At 44.5% G+C, this 15,888-nt stretch overlaps 1 protein-coding gene across 11 annotated transcripts in view; it reads right to left on the bottom strand.

Annotated features, from left to right (window-relative positions):
- ITPR1 (inositol 1,4,5-trisphosphate receptor type 1) overlaps positions 1 to 15,888 on the bottom strand; it is a 152,857-nt gene that overhangs the window by 28,798 nt on the left and 108,171 nt on the right. For all 11 annotated transcript variants that reach the window (XM_021409097.1, XM_021409098.1, XM_021409099.1 and 8 more), the window contains 8 exons: positions 13,887 to 14,067; positions 13,010 to 13,263; positions 8,246 to 8,446; positions 7,402 to 7,512; positions 6,158 to 6,253; positions 5,307 to 5,429; positions 4,199 to 4,303; positions 3,170 to 3,362 (listed from right to left, as the gene is read on the bottom strand). In XM_021409097.1, coding sequence (XP_021264772.1) covers positions 3,170 to 3,362; positions 4,199 to 4,303; positions 5,307 to 5,429; positions 6,158 to 6,253; positions 7,402 to 7,512; positions 8,246 to 8,446; positions 13,010 to 13,263; positions 13,887 to 14,067 — 1,264 coding nt within the window. The remainder of the gene's footprint in view (positions 1 to 3,169; positions 3,363 to 4,198; positions 4,304 to 5,306; positions 5,430 to 6,157; positions 6,254 to 7,401; positions 7,513 to 8,245; positions 8,447 to 13,009; positions 13,264 to 13,886; positions 14,068 to 15,888) is intronic.

Genomic DNA, 15,888 nt, shown 5'->3' with positions numbered 1-15,888 from the left:
AAAGGCCCAGGTGCACAATTAAGACACAAAATGCAGCACGGCGTAATCATAAGGCTAAAATGCTGAATAGACCAGCGTAGCCCCAAAATAATCATCTAGTGGAAGCTCAGCCGGCCTTCCCTCTTTCCTGTGGGCAATGGACACACGGGGCTGCACAGAGCTAAGTGTACAGTTATACAGCTGTGTATTTTTAAAATAAACATAAACGCCTTTAAAAAGAGTTCTCATTTTACTAATCTCTGCAGCCAGAGTCAAGAGGCACAACAAGCAGAAGGCTTTGTATCCTGAAGCAGCCGTGGACGAGAAAATGAAAAGGACAGCTCAGGAGCAGCCTCAGAGTAATTCCTTCTGCACCCAGGCACAATCCCCAGCAGTTCGGCTCCTGCAGGCTTACTGTGCAGCAAATTGGGTACTCCTGAGATCCAGTGGTGAAAAATCTATTAAAATTCTCTCAAAGAAGGGGAAGAACTCATGTTTTTCTCCCTTGGAAGTAGGCAACACGTACAGATATCAGAGAGCAAAGGAAAAGAAGCTCACGGCGAGATTTAGGGAAAAGATGAAAATGCAAACTCTGAGGCTGAAAAGAAAATGGAATGAATGAATGCAGCAGTCCTGAGCTCACAGCAGCCACCGCCTCTCTTCAGGAAATCACCTCTTCTAGCATCCAAAGCAAAAAGTGGGTTAGAAGAGTTACACAGCGCTTCATTATATTGAGTTGAAATGCACATAGAAAGTGTATGCATTGAACAGCTGAATGCAAAAGAAAGGACTACAAGAAGGCACCCAGCCACTGCAACAATACAAGCTTCGCTGCATCTAATTAGCCAGGCACATGCGAAGCCTCAATGAGATGAGAGGTAGCAATGTTTTGAATACATAATGCACTGATTTCTATATTACTTCCCTTCCCAGTTACATAGGGTCATTACAAAGATCCAGGTTTTACTTGAAGCTGCCATTTGAGGGTGGGCGCAGACAATCTGCCCTGGGAAGCATTTTCGCCTGGTTTTGGCAGGTTCATTTGAATTCCTAATTAAGACCTTAGCAGACACTTCTGGTGCTCAGGTGATGAGTCAGCTCCACCAGCGGAAGGGGAAAAATAATAATCTTTAAAGACTTTTCTGAAAAGCTTTGTTGACGAGTTTAATATTTCAGGCTGATGTCTGTCAGAGGTTTGAATAAACGTGAAGTGGTAGAGCACCACACAGCAGTGCCAGCCTGGCACGTCCCAAATACATAAACCTGCAGTGAGGATGGGAGAGATGACCGCAGAAATGCGGACTATCACTCAGAGGCCTAACTAACCCAGAACATTAGGAGGCAGACAGTGACTGCCTGCACGGTGTAACAGGATTATCATCCGAATGGAAGACTCCAGTTCTTCAAAGAGAAAAGAAATACTCTCCACTTCTGCAGATGGATCTTGATCGATTTACAGTCTGTTAATTTTGAGTATCTTCATAGCTTGCTCAGAGATTGCCTCAAAGACAATTACTGTAACTCAAATCTAGCCTTAAACAACAAAAGCCAACGTAATGTATGGCTGCTGTCAAACACGACGTTGTCCATTTGCTTAAGATGTCAAACGGCCCTGACTTCCTCAGGGCCCTCAGAACTCCCTCAGGAAGCAGCTTTTTGGGGAACTGATGCTGTCAGAATCCACTGTCAAGTGGAAATAGCTCCACTGCAGTAGTCACACACATGAAAAATGCTTCAGTAGAGCTAATCAAGCTTCAGGCTGCCTTATCTATATTTAATCTTGAGGATTTAAAATAAAATTACAATTGTTTTCCTCTGTTAAAAAGCCTATTAACATATATATACACACAGCCCGACAATCAGAAGCAAATATTGAACTTCCTTTGCCGACGTGCAAGACATTTATCGGCTCAAGTGTGAACTGCGCATATGCAACCCAACCACGAATTGGAGAGAGTCCAGGCTCTTCTTGGAGACGCGCACAGAAAGGGCAGAACGCAGCCATCAGAGGTTGCAACAAAGGAAATCATTTCATAAAAAGCCGTTTTCACAAGAAAGGTCAAGAGGTCTCTGCCGAGCCCTTCTTTTCTCCCTACAGTACGCAGTGCTGGCAGAGTTACCAGCAGGGCCTGTGGCGGGGACGCAGCGCTGGCAGCACGCTGCTGGGGCTGGGCTGCGCTGCAGGTGGCTTTGGCAGCTGGCAGCAGCACGCAGCTGCACAGGAGCCCCGGCACATCCACGCTGGGAGGGCGGCACGGCCGGACTGCGCTGCTGCACCGGGAGCTGGTGCTGAGCTGATTGGGGCATGGGGAACAACACGGCTATCAGATGGCAGGCAGCGACCCGAGGAGGAAATAACTGCTTTATCTCTGACACCTCAGCCGGTCACTGCTGTAAGTTCCAACCACTCATCACCGCCCACTGAAGCCGAGCCTCATGCGCGACATTTCTCCTTCAGCAACAAAAAAAAAGGAACTTTTTTTTAAAAAAAAAATATTCCAAGCAAACAAGTTCAAAAGCTTACTGGGTGAAGTGGTGGTTGGCACTGCTGCCAGTAGGAACCTCAGAGCGAAAAGGTGTGCTTTTCCCTCAAAGGGAAAAGGTGTGCAGGGCAGCACGTCCTCCAGTCCACTCTTTGCCCACAGAAAAGATTAACTCTACTTTTACAGTACTGGAAAATGTGCGTTTAACCTCTTCTAAAATCCCTGCACTGCTGGAGGTGCCGCAGCCACCACGGGCAGCCCACGGCCACGCTGCTACTTGGCCTTACTCTTTCTTGCAGTGCAGGGGGGCTGCCCCTTGCACCCAGCACAGGAAAGCAGAGCACACTGCTGCTTTCTTCCCTTTTGTCCTCTCCATTTCTCCCTGTCCCCAGATGCCATCTCATTTCAGCAAAGCCCCCACAGATGCGCTCCTTCCTCGAGGACCTTAAAAAAAAGATGACCTGTGTTCTTCCTTGCTGTTGTCTCTGGATCCCCTCCGGTTGGTCCATATTGTGGTGGCATCAAGCTTGATTTCATTACAGCATATCGCCATCGTGCAGAGAAGCAGATTCTTTCAAACAACCAACAAGGTTGCTGCCACACTAGGTAACCATCTGCTAGCAAGTCAACATTTTACATTCTTAAATGCTGACCTAAATACTCTGCTGGTAACGCTCCGCACAACTACACTGCCAATAGCCACTTACCTCGCAATTTCTTTTGCCAGTTCATCTCATTAAAGAGGTCTTCTGATTTCATGAAGAAATCATTGATCTTACTGCCTTGTTCATCCCTCTCCGTGGTGTAATAGATCCGCAGCTTGGACTCCTTGGTGAGGAATTCACATATACTGGGCACGGGGAAGACGATCTGCTCCATCGTACGGTCTGACCTGACAATCTAAACAACAGTCTTAGTGGAGTTTTCCCTACTTTTAGATGTTTTTACTTCTTGGTTTGCCTGCTTTCTTCTTTCCCCTCTTTAAAAGCAGCTACATGCAGAAACTTGGAAGCATTTCTGTAGAACAGCAGCTCGACAGAGACTGCAGTTAATTTACCTTTCAAAGCAGGCCTACATTTAGCTCCAAGATTGATCAATTCTCTGCTGTGGTCTTACTCTGGCAATACTGTTCTTAGCTGGAACTTCCAAAGGGCCTGGTAAATCCTGCACCAAAGCTGCTCTGCATTTCAGTACAATCTGGTTGCCCAATTCAGGGACCTCAGCAAGTTTTAGCCACGCATCGCATGAGGAGTAACAGTTATATTTAGCTTGCTTATTAGAGAGTTCTGCGAACTCTCCAGGTTTGTAATGTTTTACCTTTTAAAAGCATCTCAGACTGACTGTGCACAAGGCCAAGCTCTCATTTTAATACAGAAAGAATGGCAGAAGATATCGCTAGCTTTACGGATTAAGCAATAGCGCCGGCCAAAATGTAACATAAGTGAAGTTACACTTCCTCCTGCCAGCAGAGCTCTGCTTAGCTCCATCTTAAAGCCCACACATGACAGCTCAAAAATAGCTCTCCCCCAAGAGGCTGTCAAAAAAACAAAATAGAAAAAATAAATGTATATTCTTATGTCAAAGATGACAGTCCACACACAGGTAGTTAGTTCAATCAAAATATCATGTATAACATAACTGCTGCTTAATTACATGGATTTTCCTCTCAAAACTGGTCTTTCCACAGAAGATGACATCCCCAGTACTCTCCCAGCAGTCTCCATTTTCCCTCTTACCTCAATCTGCGCCGTGTGCTTGGCATAGAACTCCAGAGCCTCGTCTCCCTCAATCTGACCTCCTGGCTTCAGCATGTTCTGCAGCTCTTTGTTGTGACGAGCCAACTAAAATAAAGGAATGCAAAGGGAGTGGGAAACACCAGATGTCTCTCTATGATATTAAATTTCTGATTTTTGGCATAAAAAAAGAAATAGTATGCAGTCAGCTGCTAAGAAAGGGCAAAGTTGACAGAAGGCTTGTACTGTTCCAACCAGACACCCTGCAGCTCTATTTTGGGTGCAAGTCAGAATGATTCAAATATATGTTTTTTAATATCTGTGTTGTACTCCTCTTTTATCCACTCTCTCCCACCCTTCGCCTGACTTGGGAAAGTTCCTGAACGTTCACATTCAGTCTATCCTTCTACGCCCACCCTAATTCAAAGGTGTGCTAATTGCTCAAGCACTGAGGCAGGGATGGAGGAGAGTGCTTGCATCAACTGAAAAGCAGGTTCACAGAGCACTGCTTCAAAAAATATGCTTCTGGACGCTCTACTTTCATTCTACAGCACGATGACAAATTTTCTTCTCAGATGTAAAAGGAAAAAGAAGTCTCTAATGGAGGGATCTACGCAGCATCGATATATAAATAGACCTAGATTACTTTTTCCCTTTGACCTTTCAAACACACAGCAGCGCAGTGGAACTGGCTGGCTCCAACATAAATGATGGGAGAGAGAATGCGGCATGAACAATAAAAGCAGACCGAGATTCCTCCTCGAGGTTTAAACGACCCACGAGAAGAATTTCTTTAGGAGTAGAAATAAACTCTGATAAAGCTGAAAAATAATACTTTGCTCCCATAAACTGCCAAGAACTTGAATTATGGGGCTTCAAAAACTTAGTCATGACTCTGCCCACTTCCAATTATAAAACTCCGGGTTTTTTTCCTTATTTTTATTGCAGAATTTTCTGATTTTTTTTAAAGCTAAGATTCTTTTATAAAAAGAGAACTTGCAGTGAGTTTGTGTCTGAGAGATGAACCATTAAACCATTTCAGTGAAAAGCAGACCTCTTGGTATTCGCAATTTATGATCAGTGCTAACAGAAACTGTAGGTGAAAGTCTACCTGATGAGCTAATATATAGATGTTGTGTCCCACGTTCCTAGGAGATGCTGCAAGATCTTCTCCATTCTCTCCATCCTCAAATTCTACTTCGCCCTGGAGATATGCCTTCTTTATCACTTCCACCTGGAAAGAGAGCCACAGGCCAGCAAAGAGACAGCTCAGTTTCAGGGTTGAAGCTTGCTAAGGCCAGCACACATGGAGTACTCTCACAGAAGCAAAAGGGAGCTGAGCATACACAATTCCAAGAGGAAGGTCAGTGGGCTCCTCAGCATCCAGGGTAAAACAGGAAACCTCAACTCAGCACCTTCAGCCCAGCTCATCAACACAAGAGACTAGACTTCACGTTTCCCTGCAATGAATATGTTTCTGGCCACACTCGTGGCACACCACATCACCTTCTGATCTTTGGCTGCACCACAGCTCCACACACTGAGACAAGCTGTCAGTGTTTCAGCTGTGCTGCGAATCTCCTGTTTGTGTTTTCATCAGTTAACACGTTAAACTCTAGCAATGTTGTGGGCTGGTTAACGAACAGCTTTTAGGACACAATAAATTTGTCTTTTGTGCCAATAGTTTCCTTACACAGACACTGAAGTACAGGATGAGGATCCCCTGCTTAGGCAGCAGCAAAGCAGCTGGCTCTAGCATTCAGCACCAGGTAATGGCTCCTGCTTTCTGCGGACTAGCCAGGGCCATTCCCAGCCAACACCACACTCATTCAACCCAATCCTCAGCAGAACTTCAGCTGTCAGTGTCCTCTCACACAGAGCTGGGGGCTGATGGGGCCACCAAGAGCCATGATGACACCTGTCACCTTGCTCTTAGGGAATCCAGAGTGCCTAGGGACTCACCAGCTCTTTGGGCCTCATGTTGTAGAGGATCCTTTCTGCGTTCTCACTGTCGTGCCTGCTCTCCATGATGGCCAAGAGCAACTTTGAAGCATTGTTCTGAAGGGAAGGAAGAACAACATCAGCCATTGCCAGGAGCCAAAAGCAGAGCACACCCTCAGCTCTTCCACACGTGCTGCCCAGAAGGGCTCCAGATGCCTCTTCTTTTTTTGCTTTTACTTTCCAAACCCTATTTATCACTGAACACCAAATTAACCCAACTTAAGACTTGTCATACACTGAGGTTTTGAGGTTGGTGTGTATTATTTTGTTTTGTGTGAAAAATACTGCAGCATTACTGCTTGCTTTCAGCTCCACGATGGTGCAGCTCTGCACTACTGGAGATTCTGCTGATTAAATCTAAGGACAGCCAAGGCTGAAGACACAGACGTGCTTTGCTGCTTTTAACTGAAAATTACTCTGCGACCTGCTCCTGCCAAGAAGAGGAGGAAGGAAATGGGAAACTACCACAAGGCACCAGACTACTTTAATACGAATAATTAAGATTAAAATCCATCACGATTGACAATAAAAACCAATAAAAGTATTTAATTTTGAAGTATAATGCTAATTGAGTCTAAAAGCATTTTTTATTTAGAATAATAAAAAGCCCACACTACCCATATTAATGGTGTCAGTCGGCAATGGAAGACAACTAGACAATGCACTGTAAGACAGGACAAGAAGTCAGAAGGGAAATACTTCTCAAACATGTGCTGAAGTGGGAGTACTCTGTGATTACTGCAGTTAGAAGACGATCTGCTAGTGTATTTTGAAATCAGGATTAATTACTTCAGCATTAATATGAGTAGCCTCAAAATTCTTGATGACTAAACATCAACCGATTTAACAACAATAATAAAGTATTAGGCAATTAGGTATAGCACGAGAAATTTTACTTTCACTGTGTATATAAAAGCTCACAAAAAACAGAATTTTTAATTGGATTTAAATTTTTCACTGGTAATTATTTTAGGACTCCTCAGCATATGTTGATTGTCTGCAGTCACCCACGAGTGAAAATGGTGACTCCATGTTATCGTTTAGAAGATGAAATACCTGTGACAAACAATCCTTGGGCACCGTGTTCAGCTCTCTGATGCACAGAACTCTTTGGCACTTGTGAATACTGGGATATAATACACATCAACATGATTCCATGTTTCATCTTGCTTATGTTAACGGGATCACACAAAATATTCACTTGCCTTCAGTTCTAATACGAGGTCCATCCTCTTCTTTCCCAAAGGGTTGATATCATTGAGAATTAATGCTGTGATGATGTCAATACCATTGGACTCATGAGTAGCAATACAGTTCTGTCCAAAGAAAATTAATCAAACTTCATTAATTGTCTATGCTGAAAATGCAGCCTAGGCCAGTGACCCAGCCAGAACAGAAGAGCTAGCTCTTTCGTCGCCTGGTAAGCTGTTCATGACAAATAATGGCACAGAAAACTCCAGACAGTAGAATAACAGGAGATAAATGCATTTGGTTGTACGCTTTTCCTATAATCAGCCATGGTGTGTCCTCCTGAAACCACCCAAACTCAGGAAGCAGAAAACAACACAGCTGATAAACTAAGTATTTACATGCCAAAGTGCTCAGGCTGAATAAGCAGCTAAGGAAAAACACTGTTTTCCTAAGATTAGGGAGAGTTTTCTTTATTTCACATGTGCCAAACAACACCAGCTTCGGACGTGTCTAATCAAAGAATGCAGTTTTCCACAACCTTCGCACTTGCCCTGTAACCTTGCTTTTGGAACAGCATATAACTACAAGGTACCAACTGGCAGCAGCTTGCCAGCTTCAAACTGCAGAGTCCTGCTCTGTTATGGAGTCGCTCTGCAAAGACACATAGTTATATTTAAAGATGGTTATTCCACCCATTCCACGGCCTGTATTACAGAGATAAACTGTTACAAAACACAACCAAATCCCTTTTGTCAGGCAAGCAAAGCGAGCAGCCCTGTAAGACAACACAAGCTGAGGGCCAAGCCCAGCAGAGCACGTGCTGCAGGCACGGGGAGGTGCTTCTCAGAGACACGTTACCTGGTTTTCGTGGCAGGGCCCCTGGCAGTACTCGGTCAAGCTTTCCAGCGTCTGGTTGATCAGCGCTACGTTTTTCTCATTTATGTACAGCCCAAGAAGTCCGAGTCCACCAGTTGTGCTTCCACAGATACAGTCCAGGAACTGCAGCGTCTCACACACCAAGTTGTAGTTGGTCTTGTTGTTCTGGCAGCGTAGGAAATTCTGCAGCATGTTACAGTCGGGGCAGGGAGGAGGAAAGAAAGAAACCATTCAAATTGATGTTTGGATCATAACATTTTATTAAGTTAATCAACCCGCAATTGCACTGGATGGTACATCGCTCTCATTTCACTGGAACTTCATTACAGGGAGCCTGGACAGACAATTCAAGGCTTCCAGGGCTTGCCATGTGCAATTCTCTCAAGCAGCTTACTGGCTTCACATTTTCATAGAAGACAGCAAGCCATAAACAGAGCGCATCCATGAGAGCACTAAACAGCAGCACAGAATAGGCAATACACTACGGATCAGAAAGCTCCTCTAAGCATGGAAGCTTTCTTCTATCCTGCTTGCTACATTTCACTACTAATGATTGCTGAAGGCTCCTCCCGAGACCCTTCTCCAAGGCAGAGAAAACAATTCCTTGGCTTTGCTTCACAGCAGCACCACCTGAATGGTGAGGAGGCACCGACTGCGCGACTTGAAGGAAAGTGTCCTTGCGAGTAATTCTCTCAATTGCATTTCTTCCCACATAATTATTGTAATCCCTGCTTGAAGTTGCTGATTAGGAGCAGTTCGTTTAATGAAATACCAGAGTTATCAGCGTGGATTAAACGTGTTTCCTCTCTTTTGTATTCCAAATGGGAAATAAAAAGAAAGAATAAAACAGCCCAAAGAGGGACAATTAATGAAAAACAATTTCCCAAGGACTCGGGTGGTTTCTGTCAGTAAGTTCCCAGCAATGCCCTGTAAAAATGAACAGACACCAGCATCTCCTCGCCTAGAAGTGCCAGCGGGACATTTCCCACCCAGCTCCACTCTGGCAGGTTACAAAACACTTTAAAGGTGGGGAAAAAAAAGTTGATGAACAAAATGCATGGAACTCTGGAACAAGTAAGGTCTTCTCTACAAGCCTGCAGCTGAGTGCTGCCAACTGATTGCCTCTAGTGCTTGCGTCAGACTAATAAGTCTTTTAAGGCAAACAGACTGAGAAATTGCCAGATTCAATTGAAGGCTAAGCTAAAAAAGGAAAATGCTGTCTATGAATGCAGACTAAAGGTGACAGTGATTCAGCACATTTCAACCGATTGCTCATTTAACATCCTGACTTTTGATTAACTTGTCAGAACGTAGAAAGGTTGATGCTACAGAAATTAGAGCTTTTCCCTTCCCTCCGGGAGAAAAAACAAAAATAATGGATAATTGTGAAAGCTACGAAACAAAACGCTCCCCGGCAAGCAACTTTCTCTGTGGTATAGATTAATTCTCATAATAGCTATGTTTGTACCAACCTTGGCACGTTGATCCAAAGTCAATAAAAACAAAGGAAAGCAGCAAAAGGACAACGTTAGATGGCTACACAAGGTGAAGGAAGGTACTGCAGAAAAAAAGGCCCCTCTGCACTGGGAGAAACTGCCCACGAGAATCCCTGCCGAATTCTCTGCCAGTACAGTCTGAGCTCCTCCTTCCCTAGCACCCAGACCATCCTTTGGGCTACGGTGGGAGAACACAACTCCCCAGTTGCAAAAATGCCATCCCATCAAGATTGATGGCAATGAAGCAGAGGTACCACCTGCCAGACCCTGCGCTCACAACTAAGAGCAATCCAGTCGCAGATTCAGCTGGAACATGAGAAATATGCAGCTTGTGAGATCTCGAGGAGAAAAGAGGAAAAGAGCAACCATACAGCCTGACTTTAAGCATCCTGTATACTCAGTTGACAAACACTTTCCAATGGGATGAAGCGCGCTCAGAGGCAGTCTTTTAAGTCCTGCTTTTGTGAATAACCTTTTGGGGATGCTTCACGCTACTATCCACTCTGAGGGAGCACAATCTTCCCCATTTCTAGGATACACCAGCAGATATGGCCACATTTGTGTAGGCAACATCTGCAGGCGGTGCTTAATGCCTCAGACTTTGCTTCCCAGTACACAGCCTAAAGCTGAATATCCTTTGGAGAAAACATACGGACTGAAAATAAAATTGGCTACTTGCAGAGTACTAGCTCAGTGTGTTCAGGCACGGATGAGCACAGAATCCTTGGAAGGAAAAGCTCTACCATTTACATGGGTAATTCCCCCAAAAGCCTAATTGTTGCCGTTGAACAGACTTTGTTTTAGAAGAAATCTGATCCCTGATTGGAAAAAAAACTATGCAGGTTTTTTTAGCTAGGAGGTGAGTCTCAGTAAAGAGATTTTGAAATGACCAGATTTTCTTTTTCCTAGCAATCAGGCAAGGCAAGGCATTTTTCACTGAACGTGGTGGTCTGTATTGGTCTTAATTAATTAATTAGTTAATTCTCAGATATGCCCCCTGCCTACAACACGACAAGCTAAACCTGCTCATCCTCGGCATTCTGCAGCACTGCTCTGCCGGCCAAGTGGGATCACCATCCTGCAGCATGCAAAGCTCTGCTCTTCTTTACTACCTATGCTGTGTCTTCAGTAATTAGGAATAAAAGAAACAGTGAAGGAAATAACAACAAAAGTTACATCAATTCCTGCTTTGTTGCACAAAAGCAGCACGTAGCCTACAGAGCTTTAATCTGACTGTTCAGCATATTACTACAATATTGTTATTTTGTTTCACAAAAATAATTCACCTGATAAGAAAAGAATCAGAACAATAAAAATTCGATCTTGATGGGGAAAAATAGGTGCAGCACTGAAGCAGCATCTTTAAACGTGGCCGTGGGGAAGGGCTGGCCGCAAACTCACACGCAGGTTCGGATTCCAGAAGGAACTTCTTCCAGCTGGGAATCCCACTTCCCCTTCCTCCTCGCTTCCTGCAAGTTCCGTTCTTGCTCGCAGCAAAGCGCTCCCTGCATGCCTCACTCCGTCACTAGCTCCAGTTCCTATGACTAATCCTGTAGTGCACAGGGATGTCTCCATTCAGAAAAGAGACGGTAGAGGAAAGACCTCCTACAGAAATTGCCGTGGCTGTCACTAAGCCAAACAAACACCCAGCGGGCTGGCTACAGCCATCCACAGCTATCCCATTTTGCTTTCGAGGTTGAGCTCTCATGCAGAATTGAAGGTCACACCTAATATAAGCGTAATAAGAACCCCAAGTATCTGTGCGCTGAGAGCAGCTATGGGATGCCCTCCAGGGCAACGTTCAACACATTCAGCCTGAAGAGGGTAACGCAATGTACTGAAGCATCCACCTGCTTTGTCCCAGACCTTCCATTCTCCTGAAGGCACTGCAAGCTGGAGGGAGGCAGAACACTGATGTGTGCAGCTTGGAATCCTTCTAGGCTCATAGTAAAAGCATTTTCCTGCTTTTTGCAAAATATCAGACTACTCACAGTTGCTAGTGGCTTGTAAAAGGCTCGGTTGGACCAACACATCACTGCACTAATAGAAGGCAGTAAGAATCACACAAATTTACTTATGCTATCTTAGAAGACCGCAGTTCCTAGAATAAAGAACAAGTCTTACTTATTCCTTTAGGTTGTGAACACATTGGTAATATTGATAATGAGTTCAGGTATTATCTACTAGCTGCAGAGAGATTTTGAAGCTTCATACGCTCCTACCTCCACTTCAGTACCAAAGGAGAAAGGCAAGGATCAAGGTGGGCAAGTAGTAATAGAACTATTTTTGAAAGGTGGTTCCCCCCACCTTTACTTTATCCTTTTTCTCCTAGAGCTGAGTGCTGCTACCTGCTGCTTGGGGAATTTAATTGTTCGGGACGGTGAGCAGTTCAGGCCAAGTTTTCACGCTGGCTTGAATTCAGTTTTGTTCCTATAGCTTTCGGTGCCCAGCCAAAAACAGCAGCAAGAAGGGATCCTGTACATGTGGTTTGGACTACTGCCACCTGAAACTGCCGTCCTACTTGTCTCCGACATTGCTAACGGCATGAAAATTGTTTGACAAAACAAAGATCAAATAGTTTTTGAAAAATTAGGAGAAAGCCTGATGTATGTAACCTCAGCACCTACCAAATGTGAGAAGAATTACATGTTCGTAGCACAGGAATATTAACATACAGCTTTGATTCCAAGTGTTGCCAGCAGCAGGGCATTAGGGTTCGGCGGAAGTGATTTGGCAGGTCTGAAAAGCACTCACACAGGGTCTTTCCAGTTCTGGCACACAGTACAACAATATGCAATCAAGGCAATTATTCCTCCTTTATGAGGGCATTTAGCGCATTGTACTGCGTCTCCTTACTTCAATTCTAATCCAGCAGCAGTGGTTACTATGCTGAACAAAAATCACGTTAATTATAGTCCATTTGCAAGCAAAAATCTTATCTCCTGCGGAGGTATGTGCTAGATGAGACAGAGCTCGCTACTCAGAACTGTACAAACACATCAGAGAGCATCACAGACCACTGAGGGTGGCACAGGCAGCAGGCTTCCCACCACTGCCACCAGCTGGGTTTTAAGCATCTCCATGAACAGAGATGCCACAGCCTCCCAAGGGCAGCTCATTCCAGGGCTCCATCACCCTGGTACAAATAGCATTTTTGTTGTTTAAATGGACTTTCCAGCTTGTGCCCATTGTCTCTCTGCAGCGCCCGTGTGAGGCGGTGTGGGCGCAGCTGCTCAGCAATCAGACTGACCTGCAAATCCCGATTGTGGTTTTCACAGAGCAGCTGCAAGAAGCGGAGGATGGGCTGCATTATGGAGATCACAGCACTCATCTCCAGCTCATCTTTGTTCTTGTCTGCTGCTGACTGTGCCCCTTCTGCTGCTGAATAATGGTCATCAGAGTCGGCTTCCCTCCGGTAGGTGCTGTACGCCTTTCTTGTAGCTGCAGAGGCCTCCAGTAACTGGTCCCGGACTTCCTCTGTAATTTGGGTCATAGGCTCTCTCACTAAAATACACAAGAACAGATCTTCCTTAGGCAAATCAAATAAACAGGACCAGAATGTCCAGTCACACGTTTCCCATGGGAGTTCCACACACAGGTGAGCTATTTGTCATCAGTCCTTTCCAGTAAGTATGTTTAGTGTGATGCGAGGGGCTTGAGTTTAGAAGGACATCACGTCATTCGCTTCCCATCTCTTTTGCAAACCACATTACAATTACAAATTCTGATATTAATTGGTTAGGGAACACACAAATCTAGCACTAGCAGGAGTTATAATAAAAGGACTTGCTCTAGAAGACAATTAACATTTCTCCACTTGTTGTTAGAGAAGGCACTGACCACAACACAGTCCATGGTCATTACTACGAATCAGATTTGGGCAGCTTGTCACGATGGACAAAGTGGCAGAGTCTCATCTCAAAAACACCTTTCACCATTTCAATAGTACAATCTCACAAATGGATGAAGAGGGGATGAAGCCCTTGAAATCCCAAGGCAGGGCACCACTGATCTCTGAACTTTGTTCTGTGGGATCAGAGATCAGACCATTATTGCATCAGTCCAAATGAGTTCAAAAGAGCACCTTACTCCCTTGACACTTTAGAAAGGGCACAACTGGAGATTACCTCTTTTTCTGTTGGGAACATCTCTGTCTGAGTCTTCATCTTTCTTTTTATTTCCTAAGTCACTCGTGTTGACCGTGACGGTAGCCTTGATTTCTTGCTGTGCTACTTTCATGCGATCATAAAAAACCTTAAAGAACTTTTCGGATTTCTTATCTTCTGTTAGTCGGCAGAAGAACGAATGCTACGAGAGAAAGTGGAACAGGATATATATCTCCATACAAAGGTATGAATGCAGATTATTTGACATCCTGAAGGACTGGAAAGTTAATTAGTTTTCAGCAATCTGAAACCTAGAAAAATGGAGACTCAGATCTTATTGTTACAGGAGCCCAAGTGTCTCAACTACAGCAGCTCCCTTATCAACAGCTTCCAAGTATATTGCACTTCTTTAAAAATACATCGTGCTAGCCCTCACACATTTAGGCAGCAGACTTCTCTCTTAAGAGTGGAATTAAGGTAAGTATAACAAATCAAGGTAAGGTAAGGGCAAAGGAGTTATTTGTAATTTGATTCTCAGTTCAGAAACAGAACGCTATAAATACATAGAGGGAAACCATTCTGCCTTCCCCTTCATGTATCGAAGGGCCCATGGCTCATAATATGCAATAGTTGATATTAATTGCAGTCCGAAGATGTACAAACACGTAACAAGGGATATTTCGTACTCAGTTTCCATTGCCCTGTCTGCAGACTTGTTAAAACTCCTTTTAGTTCCTACTCCAGTACATCTCCAAGTGACGTAAAAGCTCAGAGCAGTGACCACTTCTAGAAAGGTTCAGTAATGTTCTTCTGCCCGTGCACACGTAGGGACAGAAAGTTGATCCTAAAGTTGAGGAGAATACAAGTCACGTACAGGTCAAAACGGAGCCAACACGGGGAGCAATCAGACAATCCTTGATGAAACCAATATGCTGTTACATAAATCAGCACCAGAGCTTAAACGCGACTGAAGGATGAACTTGTAAGTGGGTCACCTTATGCAGAGCATTATGAAATTAGTTAGCATTCTGCAGTGGCTCACAATCCAACAGCTTTACATGATGAATAGGAATGAAGCCTGATTTATTGAAAAAACAAATTGAAAACGGGAATAGCAATATATCCTCCCTGCTTGTCTGAGAAGCAGAACACAGAGAGCGCCGTGTCCGCCTGCCTTTGATCACTGCCAGGCAGTCACAGCCAGGACACCGCTTCATGACTTTGAAGCACTGAAAAGTCGCTGCTTTCATTACAGAGAAGCGCTACTATTTAAGGAAGTTGGTTAATACTCACGTGAGACATCCCTCCCACCCCTGCAATACTCCTGTTGGCCCAAAGCACCTCGGGTAAGTTTAGGAGCGTGTTCTTACTTTTAATGATTAACAAAGAGGACAGAAGGAGGAACCCAGTACGAGCATGGCACGGCTGCAAAGCCACCCACACGGAGCTGCGAGAAACAAGAGGGAGCCACCAACGTTTGACCCTGCCACTATCTGCAAATGAGTAACATCAAAGCTAAGGAAAGAAAAGGAGGTGTTTGAGGACACACGGTGTTATTTATGGACATGCTGTCCACAAGGACACTAAGAACTGTGGAAGGAAGAAATCTGGAGATTCCAAAAGTGTAGATGAGTGGAAGTGAGCCAGGCCTGGAAGGTTGACCTGGGAAGTGACCAAGGTTTCGGCCGACCTGTCACGAGGGACAAGCCGCTTTCATGGCCAGGCAACACTGAAGAGATGCCTTGTGCCAACAGGCACTGCAAGGAGCTTAGCAACAGCACAGAAACCATCCCGCGCCCTCTGACCTGACACAGAATGACCTGGGTGCCCAATTCATTTAATATTTGCAGAATTATTCTGTAATCTAATACTTTCTATCAAGAACTTTGATGTTATCTCTGCAAATGTACCCAAATAAAAATATCTGTTGAATGAGTGATTACTTATCCAGGTAGCATATTTATTCTGAACTGGTTCTTTGATCTGGCCAGGCTCAATAGACAGAATGCTGCCAAATGCCAGC

This window comes from Numida meleagris, chromosome 11 (genome assembly GCF_002078875.1).
Source record: "Numida meleagris isolate 19003 breed g44 Domestic line chromosome 11, NumMel1.0, whole genome shotgun sequence".
Taxonomy (NCBI): domain Eukaryota; kingdom Metazoa; phylum Chordata; class Aves; order Galliformes; family Numididae; genus Numida; species Numida meleagris.
This window is presented reverse-complemented; position numbering and strand designations above follow the sequence as displayed.